The sequence below is a fragment of the Pholis gunnellus genome (genome assembly GCF_910591455.1).
Source record: "Pholis gunnellus genome assembly, chromosome: 8".
Classification (NCBI taxonomy): domain Eukaryota; kingdom Metazoa; phylum Chordata; class Actinopteri; order Perciformes; family Pholidae; genus Pholis; species Pholis gunnellus.
In genome coordinates, this window is record NC_136534.1 from 27387630 (window position 1) to 27410478 (window position 22849).

General features: G+C 47.7%; 1 protein-coding gene across 1 annotated transcript; it reads left to right on the top strand.

Annotated features, from left to right (window-relative positions):
* Positions 1–1797: 1797 nt before the first annotated feature.
* iqgap3 (IQ motif containing GTPase activating protein 3) lies at positions 1798–21159 on the top strand. The gene is made up of 37 exons (XM_079164899.1): positions 1798–1933; positions 2187–2274; positions 2742–2898; positions 3078–3155; positions 7278–7354; positions 7638–7705; positions 8016–8129; positions 8213–8391; positions 8490–8571; positions 10443–10606; positions 10700–10787; positions 10965–11128; positions 11216–11376; positions 11484–11593; positions 11670–11924; positions 11999–12166; positions 12248–12390; positions 12478–12648; positions 12724–12807; positions 14647–14718; positions 14921–14990; positions 15082–15290; positions 15377–15529; positions 15604–15767; positions 15846–16070; positions 16179–16319; positions 17097–17181; positions 17286–17518; positions 17610–17742; positions 17853–17955; positions 18086–18227; positions 18711–18798; positions 18923–19135; positions 19318–19481; positions 19651–19776; positions 20222–20330; positions 20523–21159. The coding sequence occupies exons 1-37, from the start codon at positions 1912–1914 to the stop codon at positions 20634–20636; spliced, it is 4917 nt and encodes a 1638-aa protein (XP_079021025.1). The 5' UTR covers positions 1798–1911; the 3' UTR covers positions 20637–21159.
* Positions 21160–22849: the final 1690 nt, after the last annotated feature.

Genomic DNA, 22849 nt, shown 5'->3' on the forward strand with positions numbered 1-22849 from the left:
GACACCTGTATATGATACTGAACAACCGGAATGACGAGCTCAACCTCCGCTTCCACGTTAAAGTAGATGATTATGATTACGGGATTTTTGCAACATCGTCGGCGATGAAATGTTTCGGTTGCGGTGAGGAGGGGCATACCGTGAGGGCCTGTCTGAGACGAGGGGACCCGGCTCCACCTGGCCCGGGTCCGCGGCGTGGACAGCTCCTGCTTCGAGCCCGGCTGCGGCATCTGAGCAGCCGGTTCCGGTGCCGCGGTCCACGCCGTGCCTGACCTACACGGGGTGAGTATGAGTGAGGTGCACGGTGAGAGTGAGTGTGTCCAGGAAGGTGAGGGGGAGGCTCTGGGTAAGGTGGGAGATGGTGAGGATGCAGGAGAAGGAAGGAACACGGGGGAAAGTAGTGGCGGTGGTACACAAAGTCTTTACTGAGCGTAAGAGACTCTTAACTTTGGTTTTTAGTCTTTTTCATGGTTTCTACTGAAAGGGTTTTCATCACGGGAGCTGCCTACAAGAAAACAGGTGCAGCTCCTCAACTATCTATCAGCAGAAGTCAAGATTGTAGTTTATGTGAGCAGAGGGAGGCAGGAGAACAGGGAGAACAGGGAGGCAGGAGGTCAGTGTGTGTGTGACCTCAGGGCCAGACTCTGCTACAGCTCAGCTTCTACACATCGGAGCCCTGGAGGCTTTAACCAGCGCTGGTGTTCTGTGGTCAATGACGAGTTTTATCAGATAAACTATTATATATATATACATTTAAAAACAAGCTGTGAATCTAATGCAGTCTTTATTGAATTGTTGAAATTGTACAAATTATAAATATGTTTTTTAAAAATCTAAAATCTGTCTCTGTCTCTCTAATAATCGTATTCTTATAGTTATTATTATGATTATTATTAATTGTCATGATTATTAGTTGTTATTATAAACCCTTTTATTTTTTTTCTCTTCCAGTTGTTTTCAGCTGAAAGCTAAAGCTAATGCTAAGCTAACAGCGCCCTCTGCTGGAGGAGTCAGTGCATCAACATTAAACAGAATAATAAATAAAGCTGAAAAATAAATGTGAACTTTAAGAGAATGAATATTAAACAAGAGATTTTATCATCAAGAAATCTGTTTATTTAGTTCATTCATAACTATATTAACACAGGTTCATTTCTAATATCTAAGAATAACGTGTTTACAACAGCATCTACTTATTGTTATTGTTATCATTAATGAATTCATAGATTTATATTAAAAACGTTACTTCCTGCTACCCTTAGCGTCACAGTTGTTGTTGTTAGCATCGGCTACTGCTAGCCTGTTAGCCTGCCTTTAGCAGTGGCAGCTAGCACTGCTAACACTCTCACAAATCAATAACTGATGTGAGATCGACACGTTCAACAGGTGACGTGTTCAATGGAGCAGCTAGCTACATTAGCTACATTAGCTACGTGCTAACGCTGTTGACTCGGTTGCCATGACAACATGAGGATGGGACGATACAAAGGAGACAAATTAAAAATGAAAAAGGAGAATAAATGAATAAATGATCCATAACATCTTTCTGATGTTAGTTATAGTTTCACAAACACTTAAGTTATCATAAATGTTTATTTAAACGACAGAAAAGACACAAACTCCATGGACCACAATCCAACGCGACAACGTTCCAGCCAATGGGCGAAGCGGCCTGGTCGTTCGGCCAATCAGAGAGCGGCCTGGTCGTTCGGCCAATCAGAGAGCGGCGGGAGATTTTCAAACTGCGGACCGGAAGCAGCTGTGAGCAGTTAGACCCGGGAGGAAGAAGAACCGGAGAGTTTGAGACGTTTTCTACGGTTTGAATTGACGGCGGAGAAACCTACCGTCGGTCTGATTCACGGAGTTCACTCTCCCACCGGAGACACGGAGACACGGAGACACGGAGACAACATGGCGGATTCATCCGGACGATGTGAGTCAAACCTTCTTCTTCATGTTTACAATTTAATGTTGTTTTTATGGTCCGATGGATAATAGTGACACGTGCTCTGATCGATCTGATGACGTTTCACGTTTCACGATTAACAGAAACGTGTGTGTGTGTGTGTGTGTGTGTGTGTGTGTGTGTGTGTGTGTGTGTGTGTGTGTGTGTGTGTGTGTGTGTGTGTGTGTGTGTGTGTGTGTGTGTGTGTGTGTGTGTGTGTGTGTGTGTGTGTGTGTGTCAGATGAGCGTCTGACAGCAGAGCAGATGGATGAACAGAGGATCCAGAATGTGGCCTATCAGTACCTCTGCAGGCTGGAGGAGGCTAAGAGGTCAGTAGAGTCCACTCAGACCTGGTCCAGGCCTGCCACCTGAGTTTGATAATTTAAGAGAAACAATCATCATGTTCTGGTTATTTCATAATGACGTCACAGTTTCTAAACGTACAGACGCAAATATTCATAAATAAGACGAAAACATTCCACCGTAGAAATGATCCTGATCCCATCAACACAACGACTCTGACAGCTGATCAGCTGATCCAGATGTGATCAGCTGATCCTCGTCGTCTTCACGTGATGCTTCAGAGGAAAGGACGTCTCATGTCTCTTAAACATGTTTCCTCGTTTCCTCTCTCCTCACATGGTTTCCTCCATGCATCCCTGGTGGGAGGGACTAGGACGCAAGGAAAGGACCCAAGTGAGGGAAACGAGGATGCAATGAAGAGACTTGGGACGTAGCCTCTGTGTTTCACTGTGTTGCGTCACATTTGACATCACCTGTGACGTCACTTCCTCAGGTGGATGGAGGCGTGTCTGGGGGAGGAGCTTCCTGCTCCCACTGAGCTGGAGGAGGCTCTGAGGAACGGAGTGGTTCTGGCTCAGCTGGGTCATCGATTCGCTCCGAAGGCCGTCAACGTGAAGAAGATCTACGACCCGGACCAGCTCCGGTACCAGGTCTATAACACACACACACACACACACACACACTAACCCGGACCAGCTCCGGTACCAGGTCTATAACACACACACACACACACACACACACACACACACACTAACCCGGACCAGCTCTGGTACCAGGTCTATCACACACACAGTGAACGTGTCACTAATCAGCTGTTATTGATCAACAGGCGGTCGGTCTTCAGTTCCGTCACACTGACAACATCAACCACTGGAGGATCGCCATGACGACACTTGGCCTGCCAGCGGTCAGTGATCAGAGTAGTGATGTGTTGATGTGTGGATGTGTTTATGTGTTGGTGTGTTGGTGTGTTGTTGTGTTGATGTGTTGATGTGTTGATGTGTTGATGTGTTGTTGTGTTGTGTGGATGTGTTGTTGTGTTGATGTGTTGTTGTGTTGATGTGTTGATGTGTTGATGTGTGGATGTGTGGATGTGTTGATGTGTTTATGTGTGGATGTGTGGATGTGTTGATGTGTTGTTGTGTTGATGTGTGGATGTGTTGTTGTGTTGATGTGTTGTTGTGTTGATGTGTTGATGTGTTGATGTGTTGATGTGTGGATGTGTGGATGTGTTGATGTGTTTATGTGTGGATGTGTGGATGTGTTGATGTGTTGATGTGTTGATGTGTTGATGTGTTGATGTGTTTATGTGTTGATGTGTTGATGTGTTGATGTGTTTATGTGTTGATGTGTTGATGTGTGGATGTGTTGATGTGTGGATGTGTGGATGTGTTGATGTGTGGATGTGTGGATGTGTTGATGTGTTGATGTGTTGATGTGTTGATGTGTTGTTGTGTTGATGTGTGGATGTGTTGATGTGTTGATGTGTTGATGTGTGGATGTGTTGATGTGTTGATGTGTTGATGTGTTGATGTGTTGTTGTGTTGTTGTGTGGATGTGTGGATGTGTTGATGTGTTGTTGTGTTGATGTGTGGATGTGTTGATGTGTTGATGTGTTGTTGTGTTGTTGTGTGGATGTGTGGATGTGTGGATGTGTTGATGTGTTGATGTGTTGATGTGTTGTTGTGTTGTTGTGTGGATGTGTGGATGTGTGGATGTGTTGATGTGTTGATGTGTGGATGTGTTGATGTGTTGATGTGTTGATGTGTGGATGTGTTGATGTGTTGATGTGTTGATGTGTTGTTGTGTTGTTGTGTGGATGTGTGGATGTGTTGATGTGTTGTTGTGTTGATGTGTGGATGTGTTGATGTGTTGATGTGTGGATGTGTTGATGTGTTGATGTGTTGATGTGTTGTTGTGTTGATGTGTTGATGTGTTGTTGTGTTGATGTGTTGATGTGTTGATGTGTTGTTGTGTTGATGTGTTGATGTGTGGATGTGTTGATGTGTTGATGTGTTGATGTGTTGTTGTGTTGTTGTGTTGATGTGTGGATGTGTGGATGTGTTTATGTGTTGATGTGTTGATGTGTTGTTGTGTTGATGTGTTGATGTGTTGATGTGTTGTTGTGTTGATGTGTGGATGTGTTGATGTGTTGATGTGTTGTTGTGTTGTGTGGATGTGTTGTTGTGTTGATGTGTTGTTGTGTTGATGTGTTGATGTGTTGATGTGTTGATGTGTGGATGTGTGGATGTGTTGATGTGTTGATGTGTTGTTGTGTTGATGTGTTGATGTGTTGATGTGTGGATGTGTGGATGTGTGGATGTGTTGATGTGTTGTTGTGTTGTGTGGATGTGTTGTTGTGTTGATGTGTTGTTGTGTTGATGTGTTGATGTGTTGATGTGTGGATGTGTTGTTGTGTTGATGTGTGGATGTGTTGATGTGTTGATGTGTTGTTGTGTGGATGTGTTGTTGTGTTGATGTGTGGATGTGTTGATGTGTTGATGTGTTGTTGTGTGGATGTGTTGTTGTGTTGATGTGTTGATGTGTTGATGTGTTGTTGTGTGGATGTGTTGTTGTGTTGATGTGTGGATGTGTTGATGTGTTGATGTGTTGTTGTGTTGATGTGTTGATGTGTGGATGTGTGGATGTGTGGATGTGTTGATGTGTTGATGTGTTGATGTGTTGTTGTGTGGATGTGTTGATGTGTTGATGTGTTGATGTGTTGATGTGTGGATGTGTTGATGTGTGGATGTGTTGTTGTGTTGATGTGTTGTTGTGTTGATGTGTTGTTGTGTTGATGTGTGGATGTGTTGATGTGTGGATGTGTGGATGTGTTGTTGTGTTGATGTGTTGATGTGTTGATGTGTGGATGTGTGGATGTGTGGATGTGTTGATGTGTTGATGTGTTGTTGTGTGGATGTGTTGATGTGTTGATGTGTGGATGTGTTGATGTGTTGTTGTGTTGATGTGTGGATGTGTGGATGTGTTGATGTGTGGATGTGTGGATGTGTTGATGTGTTGATGTGTTGTTGTGTGGATGTGTTGATGTGTTGATGTGTTGATGTGTTGTTGTGTTGATGTGTGGATGTGTTGATGTGTTGATGTGTTGTTGTGTTGATGTGTGGATGTGTTGATGTGTTGTTGTGTTGATGTGTTGTTGTGTTGATGTGTGGATGTGTTGATGTGTTGATGTGTTGTTGTGTGGATGTGTTGTTGTGTTGTTGTGTTGTTGTGTTGATGTGTGGATGTGTTGATGTGTTGATGTGTTGTTGTGTTGTTGTGTTGATGTGTTGATGTGTTGATGTGTTGATGTGTTGTTGTGTGGATGTGTTGATGTGTTGTTGTGTTGATGTGTGGATGTGTTGATGTGTTGATGTGTTGTTGTGTTGTTGTGTTGATGTGTTGATGTGTGGATGTGTTGATGTGTTGATGTGTTGTTGTGTTGTTGTGTGGATGTGTTGATGTGTTGATGTGTTGTTGTGTTGATGTGTGGATGTGTTGATGTGTTGATGTGTTGATGTGTTGTTGTGTTGATGTGTTGATGTGTGGATGTGTTGATGTGTTGATGTGTTGATGTGTTGATGTGTTGATGTGTTGATGTGTTGATGTGTTGTTGTGTTGATGTGTTGATGTGTTGATGTGTTGATGTGTTGATGTGTTGATGTGTTGATGTGTTGTTGTGTTGATGTGTTGATGTGTTGATGTGTTGATGTGTGGATGTGTGGATGTGTTGATGTGTTGTTGTGTTGATGTGTTGATGTGTTGATGTGTTGTTGTGTTGATGTGTTGATGTGTTGATGTGTTGTTGTGTTGATGTGTTGTTGTGTTGATGTGTTGATGTGTGGATGTGTGGATGTGTTGATGTGTGGATGTGTGGATGTGTTGATGTGTTGTTGTGTTGTTGTGTTGATGTGTTGTTGTGTTGATGTGTGGATGTGTTGATGTGTTGTTGTGTTGATGTGTTGTTGTGTTGATGTGTGGATGTGTTGATGTGTTGATGTGTTGTTGTGTGGATGTGTTGATGTGTTGTTGTGTTGATGTGTGGATGTGTTGATGTGTTGATGTGTTGTTGTGTGGATGTGTTGATGTGTTGTTGTGTTGATGTGTGGATGTGTTGATGTGTTGATGTGTTGTTGTGTTGATGTGTTGATGTGTTGATGTGTTGATGTGTTGTTGTGTGGATGTGTTGATGTGTTGTTGTGTTGATGTGTGGATGTGTGGATGTGTTGATGTGTTGTTGTGTTGTTGTGTTGATGTGTTGATGTGTGGATGTGTTGATGTGTTGATGTGTTGTTGTGTTGATGTGTTGATGTGTGGATGTGTTGATGTGTTGATGTGTTGATGTGTTGATGTGTTGTTGTGTTGATGTGTTGATGTGTTGATGTGTGGATGTGTGGATGTGTTGATGTGTTGATGTGTTGTTGTGTTGATGTGTTGATGTGTTGATGTGTGGATGTGTTGTTGTGTTGATGTGTTGATGTGTTGATGTGTGGATGTGTGGATGTGTTGATGTGTTGTTGTGTTGATGTGTGGATGTGTGGATGTGTTGATGTGTTGATGTGTTGTTGTGTTGATGTGTTGTTGTGTTGATGTGTGGATGTGTGGATGTGTTGATGTGTTGATGTGTTGATGTGTGGATGTGTTGATGTGTTGTTGTGTTGATGTGTGGATGTGTGGATGTGTTGATGTGTTGATGTGTTGTTGTGTTGATGTGTTGTTGTGTTGATGTGTGGATGTGTTGATGTGTTGTTGTGTTGATGTGTTGATGTGTTGATGTGTGGATGTGTTGATGTGTTGATGTGTTGTTGTGTTGATGTGTTGATGTGTTGATGTGTTGATGTGTTGATGTGTGGATGTGTTGTTGTGTTGATGTGTTGATGTGTTGATGTGTGGATGTGTGGATGTGTTGTTGTGTTGATGTGTTGTTGTGTTGATGTGTTGATGTGTGGATGTGTTGATGTGTTGATGTGTTGATGTGTTGATGTATTGATGTATTGATGTATTGATCTCTGGTTGTTGTTGTTTTCAGATCTTTTATCCAGAAACTACAGACGTCTACGACAAGAAGAACATGCCGAGAGCTGTTTACTGTATCCACGCACTCAGGTGAGCTCACCTGTCTGTCTCCTCACCTGTCTGTCTCCTCACCTGTCTGTCTCCTCACCTGTCTGTCTCCTCACCTGTCTGTCTCCTCACCTGTCTGTCTCCTCACCTGTCTGTCTCCTCACCTGTCTGTCTCCACACCTGTCTGTCTCCTCACCTGTCTGTCTCCTCACCTGTCTGTCTCCTCACCTGTCTGTCTCCTCACCTGTCTGTCTCCTCACCTGTCTGTCTCCTCACCTGTCTGTCTCCTCACCTGTCTGTTAACAGCCCGTCTCTCTCTCTGCAGCCTGTACCTGTACAGACTGGGTCTGGCTCCTCAGATCCACGACCTCTATGGAAAAGTCAAGTTCACAGGTGGATATGATTCCTCACAGTCAGACAGACAGGTAGTCAGTCAGACAGGTAGTCAGTCAGACAGACAATTGTCTGTCACAATAATTAAATAAACAGATTTGAGGGAACGTAATCAATCATGTTTATTTATGTTAATAGTTTAATACAAATTAATATCAGCTGATGAATAATGATCAACATTAGTGCGTAGCATCAAGCGATAGCTGTGTGTGTGTGTAGCATTAATCGGTGTGTGTGTGTGTGTGTGTGTGTGTGTGTGTGTGTGTGTGTGTGTGTGTGTGTGTGTGTGTGTGTGTGTGTGTGTGTTCAGAGGAGGAGATCAACAACATGAAGTCAGAGTTGGATAAATATGGAATCCAGATGCCGGCGTTCAACAAGATCGGAGGACTTCTGGCCAATGAGCTGTCAGAGGACGAGGCTGCAGGTAGAGAGAGAGAGACGATCTGATTGGCTGTGAGGTCACACCGTGGAGGAGGAGGAGGCGGTAACTCTGTGTTTTCCCATCAGGCCATGCTGCGGTGATCGCCATCAACGAGGCGGTGGACAGAGGTCATCTGGAGGTGACGGCGGAGGCTCTGAGGAACCCCAACGCCCTGATCACTGACCTGCAGGAGGCGCTGATGAGCGCCTATCAGGAGGTGCTGCAGCAGGCCAAAGCCAGGAAGAAGGAGCTGGCAGCCAATAGGGTGAGAGACCAGACTGCTCTCTGACCAATCAGAAGACTGTCTGTAGTCCAGCTGTGTCTGATGTGTGTGTGTGTGTGTGTTTAATGTGTGTGTGTCAGTGTGGAGGTCAAGAGGAGAAAGATATCTACGAAGAGTTTCTGACTCGGAGAGAAATTCAGAACAACATCAACCTCGTGAACGGTAAGATCGCCTCCTCACCTGTCCGCCTCCTCACCTCCTCACCTGTCCGTCTCCTCACCTCCTCACCTGTCCACCTCCTCACCTGTCCGCCTCCTCACCTGTCCGTCTCCTCACCTGTCCGTCTCCTCACCTGTCCGTCTCCTCACCTGTCCGTCTCCTCACCTCCTCACCTGTCCACCTCCTCACCTGTCCGCCTCCTCACCTGTCCGTCTCCTCACCTGTCCGTCTCCTCACCTGTCCACCTCCTCACCTGTCCGCCTCCTCACCTGTCCCTCTCCTCACCTGTCCGTCTCCTCACCTGTCCGTCTCCTCACCTGTCCGTCTCCTCACCTGTCCGCCTCCTCACCTGTCCGTCTCCTCACCTGTCCGCCTCCTCACCTCCTCACCTGTCCGTCTCCTCACCTCCTCACCTGTCCACCTCCTCACCTGTCCGCCTCCTCACCTGTCCGCCTCCTCACCTGTCCGCCTCCTCACCTCCTCACCTGTCCGTCTCCTCACCTCCTCACCTGTCCACCTCCTCACCTGTCCGTCTCCTCACCTGTCCGCCTCCTCACCTCCTCACCTGTCCGTCTCCTCACCTCCTCACCTGTCCACCTCCTCACCTGTCCGCCTCCTCACCTGTCCGCCTCCTCACCTGTCCGTCTCCTCACCTGTCCGCCTCCTCACCTGTCCGTCTCCTCACCTCCTCACCTGTCCGCCTCCTCACCTGTCCACCTCCTCACCTCCTCACCTGTCCGCCTCCTCACCTGTCCGCCTCCTCACCTGTCCACCTCCTCACCTGTCCGCCTCCTCACCTCCTCACCTGTCCGCCTCCTCACCTCCTCACCTGTCCGCCTCCTCACCTCCTCACCTGTCCGTCTCCTCACCTCCTCACCTGTCCGCCTCCTCACCTGTCCGTCTCCTCACCTGTCCACCTCCTCACCTCCTCACCTGTCCGCCTCCTCACCTGTCCGCCTCCTCACCTGTCCGTCTCCTCACCTGTCCGCCTCCTCACCTCCTCACCTGTCCGTCTCCTCACCTCCTCACCTGTCCGCCTCCTCACCTGTCCACCTCCTCACCTCCTCACCTGTCCGCCTCCTCACCTGTCCGCCTCCTCACCTGTCCACCTCCTCACCTGTCCGCCTCCTCACCTCCTCACCTGTCCGCCTCCTCACCTCCTCACCTGTCCGCCTCCTCACCTCCTCACCTGTCCGCCTCCTCACCTCCTCACCTGTCCGTCTCCTCACCTCCTCACCTGTCCGCCTCCTCACCTGTCCGTCTCCTCACCTGTCCACCTCCTCACCTCCTCACCTGTCCGCCTCCTCACCTGTCCGCCTCCTCACCTGTCCGTCTCCTCACCTGTCCGTCTCCTCACCTGTCCGCCTCCTCACCTGTCCGTCTCCTCACCTCCTCACCTGTTCACCTCCTCACCTGTCCGCCTCCTCACCTGTCCGCCTCCTCACCTGTCCGTCTCCTCACCTGTCCGCCTCCTCACCTCCTCACCTGTCCGTCTCCTCACCTCCTCACCTGTCCGCCTCCTCACCTGTCCGCCTCCTCACCTCCTCACCTGTCCGTCTCCTCACCTCCTCACCTGTCCGCCTCCTCACCTGTCCACCTCCTCACCTCCTCACCTGTCCGCCTCCTCACCTGTCCGCCTCCTCACCTGTCCGCCTCCTCACCTGTCCGCCTCCTCACCTGTCCGTCTCCTCACCTGTCCACCTCCTCACCTCCTCACCTGTCCGCCTCCTCACCTGTCCACCTCCTCACCTGTCCGCCTCCTCACCTGTCCACCTCCTCACCTGTCCACCTCCTCACCTGTCCACCTCCTCACCTGTCCGCCTCCTATATATATATTTATAGTATAAAGATGATATTGATGCTCTCTCCCTCAGTCCGGTCTGCGGTGGAGCAGGTTGATGAAGCTTTGGACTCTGCAGATGAACTGGCTCTGCTCTCCGCTCTGCAGCTGCCATGTTTGGCCCTCAGGGGCCTCCGTACTGACAACGAGCTCTGGTACCTGGACCAGCTGTCAGCAGACCGCCAGCAGAATGCCCTGGTACAGAAATACAACATGTTTTAACCTCGTAGGATGAGACACTTCAGCGTGGTAACAACATGACAGTTGATCCGGTTTAACGTCTGACCGCAGGATGAGGGACGTGTGGATCCTCTGGAGCCTGAAGAGCTGCAGGAAGGTGTGACCATCGCCAACCAGGACGCCCAGAGAGCCAGAACCAGTACGTCACACACCTGGGTCTGTCCCAGTCCATCCTGGACTAACAGCACTTCAACTCACCACAGTGACCCTGACACCACTTACTGTGTGTGTGTGTGTGTGTGTGTGTGTGTGTGTGTGTGTGTGTGTGTGTGTGTGTGTGTGTGTGTGTGTGTGTGTGTGTGTGTGTGTGTGTCAGTGAATGCAGCGGTGCAGAGTGTTAACGCCTCGCTGCGTCTCAGTGACCCCCGACGCACCGTGAGCTGCCTGATGACCTCTGACCTCCAGCTTCCTGAAGTGTTTCCATTCGCTGCGACTCTTTATCACAGAGAGCTGCAGCTGCTGCAGAGACAGACCGCCCAGGTACACCTGAGAGACAAAGCTCTGATCCTGGACCAGAGACTCTCTGGACACCATATTAATGCCGTGTTTCCCGTCTGTCTCCACCAGGGGGAGCTGCAGCAGGAGGAGCTGTTTGTTGCCGTGGAGATGCTGTCAGCCGTCGCTCTTGTCAATCAGGCGTTGGAGGCGGGACTTCTGCAGCAGTTCAGCTCGTCATTGGTCAGTCCGTCAGCAGGACTCTCTGATGTGGACCACGCCCTGCTGGACCGGTACGACTCCTCCTACCCGATCCTCTCTTTACATAAATACAGTCCAGACGGGTCCGTGTGTAACAGGAACGTGATGATGATGATGATGATGATGATGTCATCGTCAGGTACTTCGGGTGTCTGGTTGCTGTGAAGGTGAGCAGAGACCTGCTGACCTGGAATCAGCTGCAGGAAGGAATCAACTCGGTCAACAAGTCGCTGCAGGACGAACACCATCGTAAGCAAAACACAGCTTCACCTGTACGCTCTCTGACCTCTGTGTGACCTCTGTGTGACCTCTGTGTGACCTTCAGAGCTGCTGTCTGTCGGTCTGGTGAACGAGGCGGTGGTGAGAGGAGACGCTCAGAAGCTGCTGTCTGCGCTGCTGCTGCCCTCCTGTGGTGTGGAGGAGGTTCTACCTGCCAACGCCTGCAGGTACCTGAGCCTGCTGACCAGAGCCCGGCGCCACAGAGCTCAGGTGAGCAGAGAGCCGGGAGCTGAGCTGTGGTTGGCTGATATCCAGGAGGCCGTGACGAGAGCCAATCAGCAGAGTCGGAGCACTCTGAAGAGTGAGTCCTGGTCTTCATTGAGCTTGTTCTTATTTTCGTGTTCTGGTGCTTATGAACGGTGTTGTGTGTCTCAGTGTGTCTGTCGGTAGCTGCAGTGAATCAGGCCGTGAAGGAGAACAAAGTGAACCAGACCCTCCGTGTCCTGAGTCTACCTGAAGTCCGGCTGCAGGGCGTCGATCCCTCGTGTGCTGCAGGTTATCAGAGAGCGCTGTACGGTCTGATGACGGACAGGACGCTCTCAGGTGAGACCGCCCTCTTCACTTCATCTCACCCGCTGACAACAGAAACATCTGGAGCTGTGAACGTTGTCCGTTTGTGTTCAGGAGACAACAGGAGTCCGTGGGTTCGAGTCCGGCTGGACGACGGCTCGTTTTACTACCTGCACCTGAACAGACTGGAGGGCTCCTGGGAGGAACCCACCGGCTTCACCAACAACAGCGTGTTCCTGGACCGGCCCCAGATACAGGTGAGACACACACACACACACACACACACACTACAGGGACTCACACCTGCAGTGGGGACCATGTGACGTCATGTGACCTCCTTACAGGAAGTCGTCAGCAGCGTTTCAAACTCGCACAGTCGCAACGTCCTCTGGAGGAGCAGAGAAGCCCTCGTCGCTCGTCTGCAGGCGGTCAGTCGAGGGTTCCTGCTCAGACGGAAGCTGGAGGCTCGCCGGCGTTACCTGAGCAGCCAGACCGCTGCTGTCGTCACCATCCAGGTGAGCTGATGCTTCTACAGCACCGCTCCGGCTCTAGACCGGATCATACTAACTGCTGTGAGCTGCTGTGTTCAGGCTCACTGGAGGAGGCGCGTCCAGCAGGAGGCGCACAGACACCGGCTGCAGCTCCTCTCCATGAACTGGAGAGCTGTTGTCAAGGTAACGCCCAACTCCTCATGACTCAAACTGCAGGTGATGTTTGAAGCCTTCAAGGTCCACAGAGAAGAAATCATTATTATTATTAATGAAGTATAATAATAGAGCTCGTGTTAGAAGTTAAACAGCCCATAATTCACCTCTAATATCTCTTTTATATTCATGTGAAAACATCTTCAAACTACTGGATTCATTCAAGAATACTGGATTTAAAACTTTATTTACACTCTGATGGTTAACGTTAAACTTTATTTACACTCTGATGGTTAACGTTAAACTTTATTTACACTCTGATGGTTAACGTTAAACTTTATTTACACTCTGATGGTTAACGATAAACTTTATTTACACTCTGATGGTTAACGTTAAACTTTATTTACACTCTGATGGTTAACAATAAACTTTATTTACACTCTGATGGTTAACGTTAAACTTTATTTACACTCTGATGGTTAACGATAAACTTTATTTACACTCTGATGGTTAACGTTAAACTTTATTTACACTCTGATGGTTAACGATAAACTTTATTTACACTGTGATGGTTAACGATAAACTTTATTTACACTGTGATGGTTAACGTTAAACTTTATTTACACTCTGATGGTTAACGATAAACTTTATTTACACTCTGATGGTTAACGATAAACTTTATTTACACTCTGATGGTTAACGATAAACTTTATTTACACTCTGATGGTTAACGATAAACTTTATTTACACTCTGATGGTTAACGATAAACTTTATTTACACTCTGATGGTTAACGATAAACTTTATTTACACTCTGATGGTTAACGTTAAACTTTATTTACACTCTGATGGTTAACGTTAAACTTTATTTACACTCTGATGGTTAACGATAAACTTTATTTACACTCTGATGGTTAACGATAAACTTTATTTACACTGTGATGGTTAACGATAAACTTTATTTACACTCTGATGGTTAACGATAAACTTTATTTACACTCTGATGGTTAACGTCTAAACTTTATTTACACTCTGATGGTTTACGATAAACTTTATTTACACTCTGATGGTTAACGATAAACTTTATTTACACTCTGATGGTTAACGATAAACTTTATTTACACTCTGATGGTTAACGTTAAACTTTATTTACACTCTGATGGTTAACGATAAAACTTTATTTACACTCTGATGGTTAACGATAAACTTTATTTACACTCTGATGGTTAACGATAAACTTTATTTACACTCTGATGGTTAACGATAAACTTTATTTACACTCTGATGGTTAACGATAAACTTTATTTACACTCTGATGGTTAACGATAAACTTTATTTACACTCTGATGGTTAACGATAAACTTTATTTACACTCTGATGGTTAACGATAAACTTTATTTACACTCTGATGGTTAACGATAAACTTTATTTACACTCTGATGGTTAACGATAAACTTTATTTACACTCTGATGGTTAACGATAAACTTTATTTACACTCTGATGGTTAACGATAAACTTTATTTACACTCTGATGGTTAACGATAAACTTTATTTACACTCTGATGGTTAACGATAAACTTTATTTACACTCTGATGGTTAACGATAAACTTTATTTACACTCTGATGGTTAACGATAAACTTTATTTACACTCTGATGGTTAACGATAAACTTTATTTACACTCTGATGGTTAACGTTAAACTTTATTTACACTCTGATGGTTAACGATAAAACTTTATTTACACTCTGATGGTTAACGTTAAAACTTTATTTACACTCTGATGGTTAACGATAAAACTTTATTTACACTCTGATGGTTAACGATAAAACTTTATTTACACTGTGATGGTTAACGTTTTTTATTCACAGATCCAGTCGTTTGTGAAGATGTGGTCTGCGAGGAGGAGATATCGAGCTCGACTGAGTTTCTTCAGACGTCATGTGAGTCGTCCTGATTTCTCAGATTCACACTGAACTGTGTTCACACTTGGAACAGATCTGAGAAGTGTGTGTGTGTGTGTGTGTGTGTGTGTGTGTGTGTGTGTGTGTGTGTGTGTGTGTGTGTGTGTGTGTGTGTGTGTGTGTGTGTGTGTGTGTGTGTGTGTGTGTGTGTGTGTGTGTGTGTGTGTGTGTGTCCCCACAGGTGGGTGCTGTCGTGAAGATCCAGGCCTTCTTCAGAGCCAACAGAGCTCGAGACCAGTACAGGATGCTGGGTAAGTTCACTAATGAGGGAACGCTAACGAGGGGTTATCTGTGATTGGAACAGCTGTGAGCTTTAATGGCCCCTCCTCTCACCTGTCTCAGTGCACTCAGCCACGCCCCCCCTGTCTGTGGTCAGGAAGTTTGTTCACCTGCTCGACCTGGGTGACGCCGACATCAGAGAGGAGGCGGCGCAACTGCGTCTGAGGGAGGAGGTGGTGAGGAGCATCCGCTTCAACCGACAGCTGGAGGCAGATCTGGACCTGATGGACCTGAAGATCGGCCTGCTGGTCCGAAACAGAGCCACACTGCAGGTAACTCACCTGTTAACAGTTCATTCCTACCCAGATTACATAAACCAGACCCCATCATGCCTCGTTAACGAAGCGCTCTTTAACAGGAAGTGGTGTCTCACTGCAAGAAGCTGACGAAGAAGAACAAGGAGCAGCTGTCAGACATGATGGACCTGGAGAGAAGTAAAGGACTAAAGGCTCTGAGCAGAGAGAGGAGAGAGAGACTGGAGGCCTACCAACACCTGTTCTACCTGCTGCAGGTGAGACACACACACACACACACACACACCACCTGTTGTACCTGCGTATATTAACGGAGTGTGTGTTGTTTCAGACTCAGCCTCTCTACCTGGCTCAGCTGATCTTCCTGATGCCTCAGAGTCGCTCCACCTCCTTCATGGAGATGTTGGTGTTCAGTCTGTTTAACTACGGCTCCGACTGCAGAGAGGCCTTCCTGCTGCTGCAGCTGTTCACTGAGGCGCTGCGATACGAGATCAGGTGATGCACACACAACACACACACATTAAGACGCACACAGTGACTGTGTTGTAACCTTTGCCTGTGTGATGGTGTCAGACTGAAGGTGGAGCAGCCTCAGGACGTGGTCACAGGAAATCCCACCGTCATCAAGATGTTGGTGAACTTTTACCGTCACGCTCGTGGTCAGAACGCCCTGCGCGAGTCTCTGGGTCCGGCTCTGCAGGACGTCCTGCTGGACCGGACTCTAAGCATCAGGACCGACCCGGTGGACGTCTACAAGACCTGGATCAACCAGACGGAGACCCAGACCGGACACAAGAGGTCTGAACAGACACTGATTCACCTGCAGGGCTGTAGATGTCTATGGACATCTGTCTTTGTGACCAGTTCAGCTTTCTTTACCTGACTCAGCTGTTTGTGTCCCTGCAGCTCTCTGCCGTACGAGGTTTCACCTGCAGACGCTCTGAGTCACCCTGAAGTCCAGCGACGCATCGACATCGCCATCATCAACCTTAAGAACCTGACAGACCGCGTTTTCAAAGCCATCACCTCCAACCTCCACAAACTACCGTAGGTCTCCGCCCGTTAGCCTCCACAAACTACCGTAGGTCTCCGCCCGTTAGCCTCCACAAACTACCGTAGGTCTCCGCCCGTTAGCCTCCACAAACTACCGTAGGTCTCCGCCCGTTAGCCTCCACAAACTACCGTAGGTCTCCGCCCGTTAGCCTCCACAAACTACCGTAAGTCTCCGCCCGTTAGCCTCCACAAACTACCGTAAGTCTCCGCCCGTTAGCCTCCACAAACTACCGTAGGTCTCCACCCGTTAGCCTCCACAAACTACCGTAGGTCTCCACCCGTTAGCCTCCACAAACTACCGTAGGTCTCCGCCCGTTAGCCTCCACAAACTACCGTAAGTCTCCGCCCGTTAGCCTCCACAAACTACCGTAAGTCTCCGCCCGTTAGCCTCCACAAACTACCGTAGGTCTCCGCCCGTTAGCCTCCACAAACTACCGTAAGTCTCCGCCCGTTAGCCTCCACAAACTACCGTAGGTCTCCACCCGTTAGCCTCCACAAACTACCGTAGGTCTCCACCCGTTAGCCTCCACAAACTACCGTAGGTCTCCGCCCGTTAGCCTCCACAAACTACCGTAAGTCTCCGCCCGTTAGCCTCCACAAACTACCGTAAGTCTCCGCCCGTTAGCCTCCACAAACTACCGTAGGTCTCCGCCCGTTAGCCTCCACAAACTACCGTAGGTCTCCACCCGTTAGCCTCCACAAACTACCGTAGGTCTCCGCCCTTTACCTCCACAGACATCACATTAATGTTGTGTGTTTTGTTTGTTGTAGTTATGGATTACGTTACACAGCGAAGGTTCTCAGAGACGCTCTGAAGGCAAAGTTCCCTACAGCCAGCGAGGACGAGCTCTACAAGGTAGGCTCCAGGAATTAGACAGAGCCTCAACCAGTACCAGCCCCATAATCCACCAATAATCCACCACCAGTGTCAGAGTTCTCTCACTGCCTCCTGTCCCTCAGATCGTCGGTAACCTGGTCTACTATCGCTACATGAACCCGGCCATCGTGGCCCCGGACGGTTTTGATGTGGTGGACCGGTCCGCCGGCTCGTCCCTGCAGCCGGAGCAGCGTCACATCCTGGGCTCAGTCGCCCGGATGCTGCAGCACGCCGCCGCCAACAAACACTTCCACGGAGACGGGTACCACGTCAGAGCCCTGAACCAGTACATCAGCCAGACCCACGACAAGTTCAGGTCAGAGTCCTGACTCGACTTTTGCCCTCCGGATTCAGAACGAGCACAGAAGAATTCATTTACTGAACTCATTCCTGTCTGTACTCGACAGGAAGTTCCTGTTGTGCGTTTGTGATGTTCCTGAACCAGAAGACAGATTCAACGTGGACGAATACTCGGAGCTGCTCATCGTCAACAAACCCGTCGTCTACATCTCCGTCAGCGAGCTGCTCAACACTCACCAGGTCTGTATGGAGTCTGGACCTGGACCTGGTCTGAGTCTAGACCTGGACCTGGATCATACAGGGAACACCACGTCTGCGTCTTCATTCTGTGTTTGTGTTTGTGTGTTTAGTTGTTGCTGGAGCAGCAGGAGGTTTTGTGTCCGGACCCTTCAGACTCTCTCAGACTGCTGCTGAAGGACCTCGGATCAGTTCCCACCCTGCAGGACCTCATTGGTACTGCAGCTAGTACTACTTGTACTACTTGATCCTGTTCGTACCAGTGTGACTCACATTTTCACTTGTGCATAAAAACCTGAGTGGACGCCAGAACCAGGATCTGATATCTGTGCTTTCTGCTCTTCAGGGGAGTCTTCATCAGTAGATCCGGGATCAGAGTCCAGTCTGTCTCAGAGCAGCAGGATGGAGGTCTCTCTGACTCTCACCAACAAGTTTGACGTCTTCAACGAGTCCAACGACAAACCAGACGCCAGAGGACTGCTGCTCAGGTGACTTAGCATGTTAGCATGTTAGCTTCACCTGCTTAGCTAATGTAGCATGTTAGCATGTTAGCTTCACCTGCTTAGGTAACGTAGCATGTTAGCCTGTTAGCTTCACCTGCTTAGCTAATGTAGCATGTTAGCATGTTAGCTTCACCTGCTTAGGTAACGTAGCATGTTAGCCTGTTAGCTTCACTTGCTTAGCTAATGTAGCATGTTAGCCTGTTAGCTTCACCTGCTTAGGTAACGTAGCATGTTAGCCTGTTAGCTTCACCTGCTTAGCTAATGTAGCATATTAGCCTGTTAGCTTCACCTGCTTAGGTAACGTAGCATGTTAGCCTGTTAGCTTCACCTGCTTAGGTAACGTAGCATGTTAGCCTGTTAGCTTCACCTGCTTAGGTAACGTAGCGTGCTCAGATGCACCGGCTCATGAATCACACTAAACTAAACAGTTTGAGTTTATTGAAGTTCTTTTGTTGTTGTTTTTTTCAGCACGAAGCAGCTGATCATTGATGTCATCAGGACTCAGTCAGGTGACTCTCTGAGTGACATCCTGAGAGCATCTGTGTCACATGACCAGGTACACACTCACACACACTACACACACACACACAGAGCCCCACACACACACACACACACACACACAGAGCCCCACACACACACACACACACACACAGGTGAACCTCAGTCTCTCCTCCTCACAGGAGGCGTGTCACGATTGGCTGGTCCAGCAGCGAGCTCAGCGAGACGCTCGCACGCCTGAGAAGATGAAGAGGAACCAGTCGCTGGTCGCTAACGGCAACCTGAGTTTAGAGGACAAGAAGAGGAAGATCCTGAGGTGTCTTCGTCGTCTGGAGGGTCTGGGAGTCCTGAGACCACCTCAGACCGAGAACCAGATCCTGCTGATGATCGCAAAGGTGACCACGCACGCACGCACGCACGCACGCACGCACAGGAAGTTCAGGTCTTAGTGAGCTGAACGTCCTGTGGGGTCACAGTTTGCAAATGACTGATGATGATGATGATGATGATGATGATGATGATGATGATGATGATGATGATGATGATGATGATGATGTTGTCATACTCCCACCACCAGGACATCCGTCAGCAGCGACTGCACCGTCAGCGTCGGGGGGCGGAGCTACAGAAGCTCCGTCAGACACTCAGCAGCCTGCAGGCAAAGAGCAGCTTCCACAGCGAACAGGTGGACTACTACAGACATTACATCACTTCCTGTCTGGACAACCTGACCGCCAACAGGTGCACACACACACACACTATTAGTGTTATTGTGGTTCCTGGTGGATCTCAAGCCCCCATGGACCCTTTAAACATGACGTCGTATCAGTGAGCTGAGTATTGTGGCGCAGACAGACTGTGGATTGTTTTTGATGTGCTCTGAAATGTTGTGATTGGTTCTGTGTTGCAGTAAATCGACCAATAAGAAGGCAGCAGAGAGCAAAGGGAAGAAGAAGCTTCCTGCTCTGAGCTACAGCGCCACCCGGCTGCAGGAGAAGGGAGTTCTGTTAGAGATACAGGACCTACCAGCTACACAGTGAGACACACAACTACACACTGCTACACAACTACACACACTGCTACACTACACACACTGCTACACTACACACACTGCTGCACAACTACACACACTGCTACACAACTACACACACTGCTACACAACACACACTGCTACACAACTACACACACTGCTACACAACACACACTGCTACACAACTACACACACTGCTACACAACTACACACACTGCTACACAACACACACTGCTACACAACTACACACACTGCTACACTACACACACTGCTACACAGTGAGACACACAACTACACACTGCTACACTACACACACTGATACACACTGCTACACAACACACACTGCTACACACACACTGCTACACACACACTGCTACACAACAGGTGTGTCACAGTGACGCACAGCTCCACGTGTTGTCCTCTCATGAAGGTGACCCGTTCTGGTCTTCAGGTTTAAGAACGTGGTCTTCGACATCGTTCCTGGACCCGAGAGAGGAAGCTTCAACGTCAAGGCTCGATTCCTCGGAGTCGAGATGGAAGAGTTCCTCCTGAAATACCAGGTAATGATGCAGGCTAACTACTGGGCCGATGCAGGCTAACTACTGGGCCGATGCAGGCTAACTACTGGGCTGATGCAGGCTAACTACTGAGGTGTGTGTGTGTGTGTGTGTGTGTGTGTGTGTGTGTGTGTGTGTGTGTGTGTGTGTGTGTGTGTGTGTGTGTGTGTGTGTGTGTGTGTGTGTGTGTTACAGGACCTGCTACAGCTGCAGTATGAAGGTGTGGCGGTGATGAAGATGTTCGACAAGGCGAAGGTCAATGTTAACCTGCTCATCTTCCTCCTCAACAAGAAGTTCTTCAAGAAATGAACTAAGTGATTCACTGTGCACTCCTCTCTCTCTGTGTGTTCATTTATATATTCTATATATGTTCAGTTATATATTGTGTTTTAATAGTCTATCCTCTCCTCTCTGTCTGTATCTCACTGAGGTTCACAGTGAGCCATCAGTCAAATAAGCTTTATTTTGACATAAATGTCATTACTACATAATGACCAAAGCTTACTGTAGTAATAAATGCATGTTTATCTAAACACTCCTTTCTGTTTTTATATCTCACTACGTAAAGTTACATCTAGTAAATCCTACAAAACACGAGCTAAGAATTTAAATATGTCAATAAACTAGGTTTTATTTTGAAGGAGCATTGATCAGATCTATCAGGTCACTGTGATCTCATTGGTCTTTGAGCTACAAAACTACAGACAGACTTCAAACTGATGACTCATCAATAACTGATGACTCATCAATAACTGATCAATAACTGTTTTCTGTCACTTTCTGTTTGTTTTATTTGAAATGAAACTTTTTCTTCATTAAATATCTGAACGTCTTCAGCTGTTTCTGACTGGAATCAATTAGTGAATTGATGAGCTCATTGAAGAGATCAGTATGCAGATGATGTCGTTCTGCTGGTTTCATTCTTTAACGTTCTTCAGAGCTTCATGTGTTAAAGCTGCATTCTCTCTAGTGTCCACCAGGGGGCGACTCCTCTGGTTGTATAGAAGTCTATGAGAAAATGACTCTACTTCTCTCTTGATTTATTACCTCAGTAAACATTGTAAACATGAGTTTATGGTCTCAATCTCTAGTTTCAAGTCTTCTTCAATACAGCATGATGTTCATTTAGTGAATGATGGTCCATTTAGAGTCAAACAGACCATAAAGCAGGGGATGCTTTAGGGGCGGAGCTACAGATTCATAGTTTGCTCTTTGCAGATGAACAATCAAATATGTTTTTATTCAGTTGAATCAAGGCTCAGTTTGTTTCTTTCCTGGCTGAACGTTAAAGACATCAGAAGGTAATCGGCTGATCTGAGCTCAGCTTTAGAAACTTTTAGAGGTAAAACATTTCTGATCATATTTACAGTTTTGTCTCTGAAACATGTTCAGTGTTGATTCCACTAAATGCTGCCGTGAAGTGAATCAGATCAGTGACGCGTTTGAAACTCTCCAAACATTCCGTTCGATGCAAGAATTGAATTCTAATGCTGTGAAAACTCCTGATTGCCGTTAATCATATTTTGTGGTCTAAATGTTACGTCACACAATGTGATGGTGGTCATCAGGGGGCGTGGCTTTGCTTCCGATGCTGCCGGGTCCATCGCGTCGGTGGGCGGGGTTTGATGTGTGGGCGGGGCTTGATGTGTGGGCGGAGTCTCTACAGTCACTGGAGCAGCTCCGTAGAGTTGGTTGATGGTCAACGGCTGCAAAAACAACACATTTGTGTTTTTAAATAAGAAAGATACTGATGTTAAAATATACGTATTCACAAAAAGTCTGCCGACATCAAGACTACTGAAGACGAGGAGGACCCGGATGCAGACTCGAGGGAAGGCTGAAGCAGTGAAGACACTGAAATAAACTCACAGGAGTGAGAGTCCAGAAAGCATCAAGCAAGTATTTCATGAGGACACAGAAGCTCCAAATGATAAAAAAGGAAACAACCAACGGGGACACAGTGGCTGTGGAGCTGGGGGGCTGCATGGCAGATGGGCAGGATCTCTCGGGGGGGCGGGGGGGCCAAACAAACTGAACCGAAGAGCAAGATCACTCTGGTGGACGACCAGGAGGAGTGAAGCGACTCCGTCACAGCAAGGAGGGCTGTCTCAGTCGAGTGACCCACCTTAAACCCAGACCGGTGGGGGTCCAGGAGGCTGTTCTAGTGGAGACAGGAAGACAGTAAAGACGGCACGTTCAAGTGTTTTGGATAGAAAGGGTTGAAGAGAAACCGGTCTGAAGTTTTTGACATCAGAGGGGTCAAGTGGTGGTTTCTTCAGAAGGGGGGCGAGTCTGACAGTCTGGAAAGCCGTGGGAAAGCATCCTGAGACGAGAGATGTGTTGATGAGGTGGGTGAGGAAAGGAAGTGAGTGCAGGCCTGGAGGTGAAGGGACGTCCAACGAGGAGGAACGGATGCTGAGGAGGAGATTAGCATCATCAGCATCAGGGGAGAGCAGAGAGAAGGATTCAGGGAGAGCATATATAACCAACTATTTTATATATATACATATATATATGTATAT

Bases quoted from the DNA above. Each gene is read 5' to 3' on its own strand.
- iqgap3 (XM_079164899.1), top strand. From the start codon at position 1,912: ATGGCGGATTCATCCGGACGAT. The intron at 10,607-10,699 runs GTACAGAAATAC...GTCTGACCGCAG, and splicing joins ACCGCCAGCAGAATGCCCTG to GATGAGGGACGTGTGGATCC. The intron at 19,777-20,221 runs GTGAGACACACA...TCTGGTCTTCAG, and splicing joins CAGGACCTACCAGCTACACA to GTTTAAGAACGTGGTCTTCG.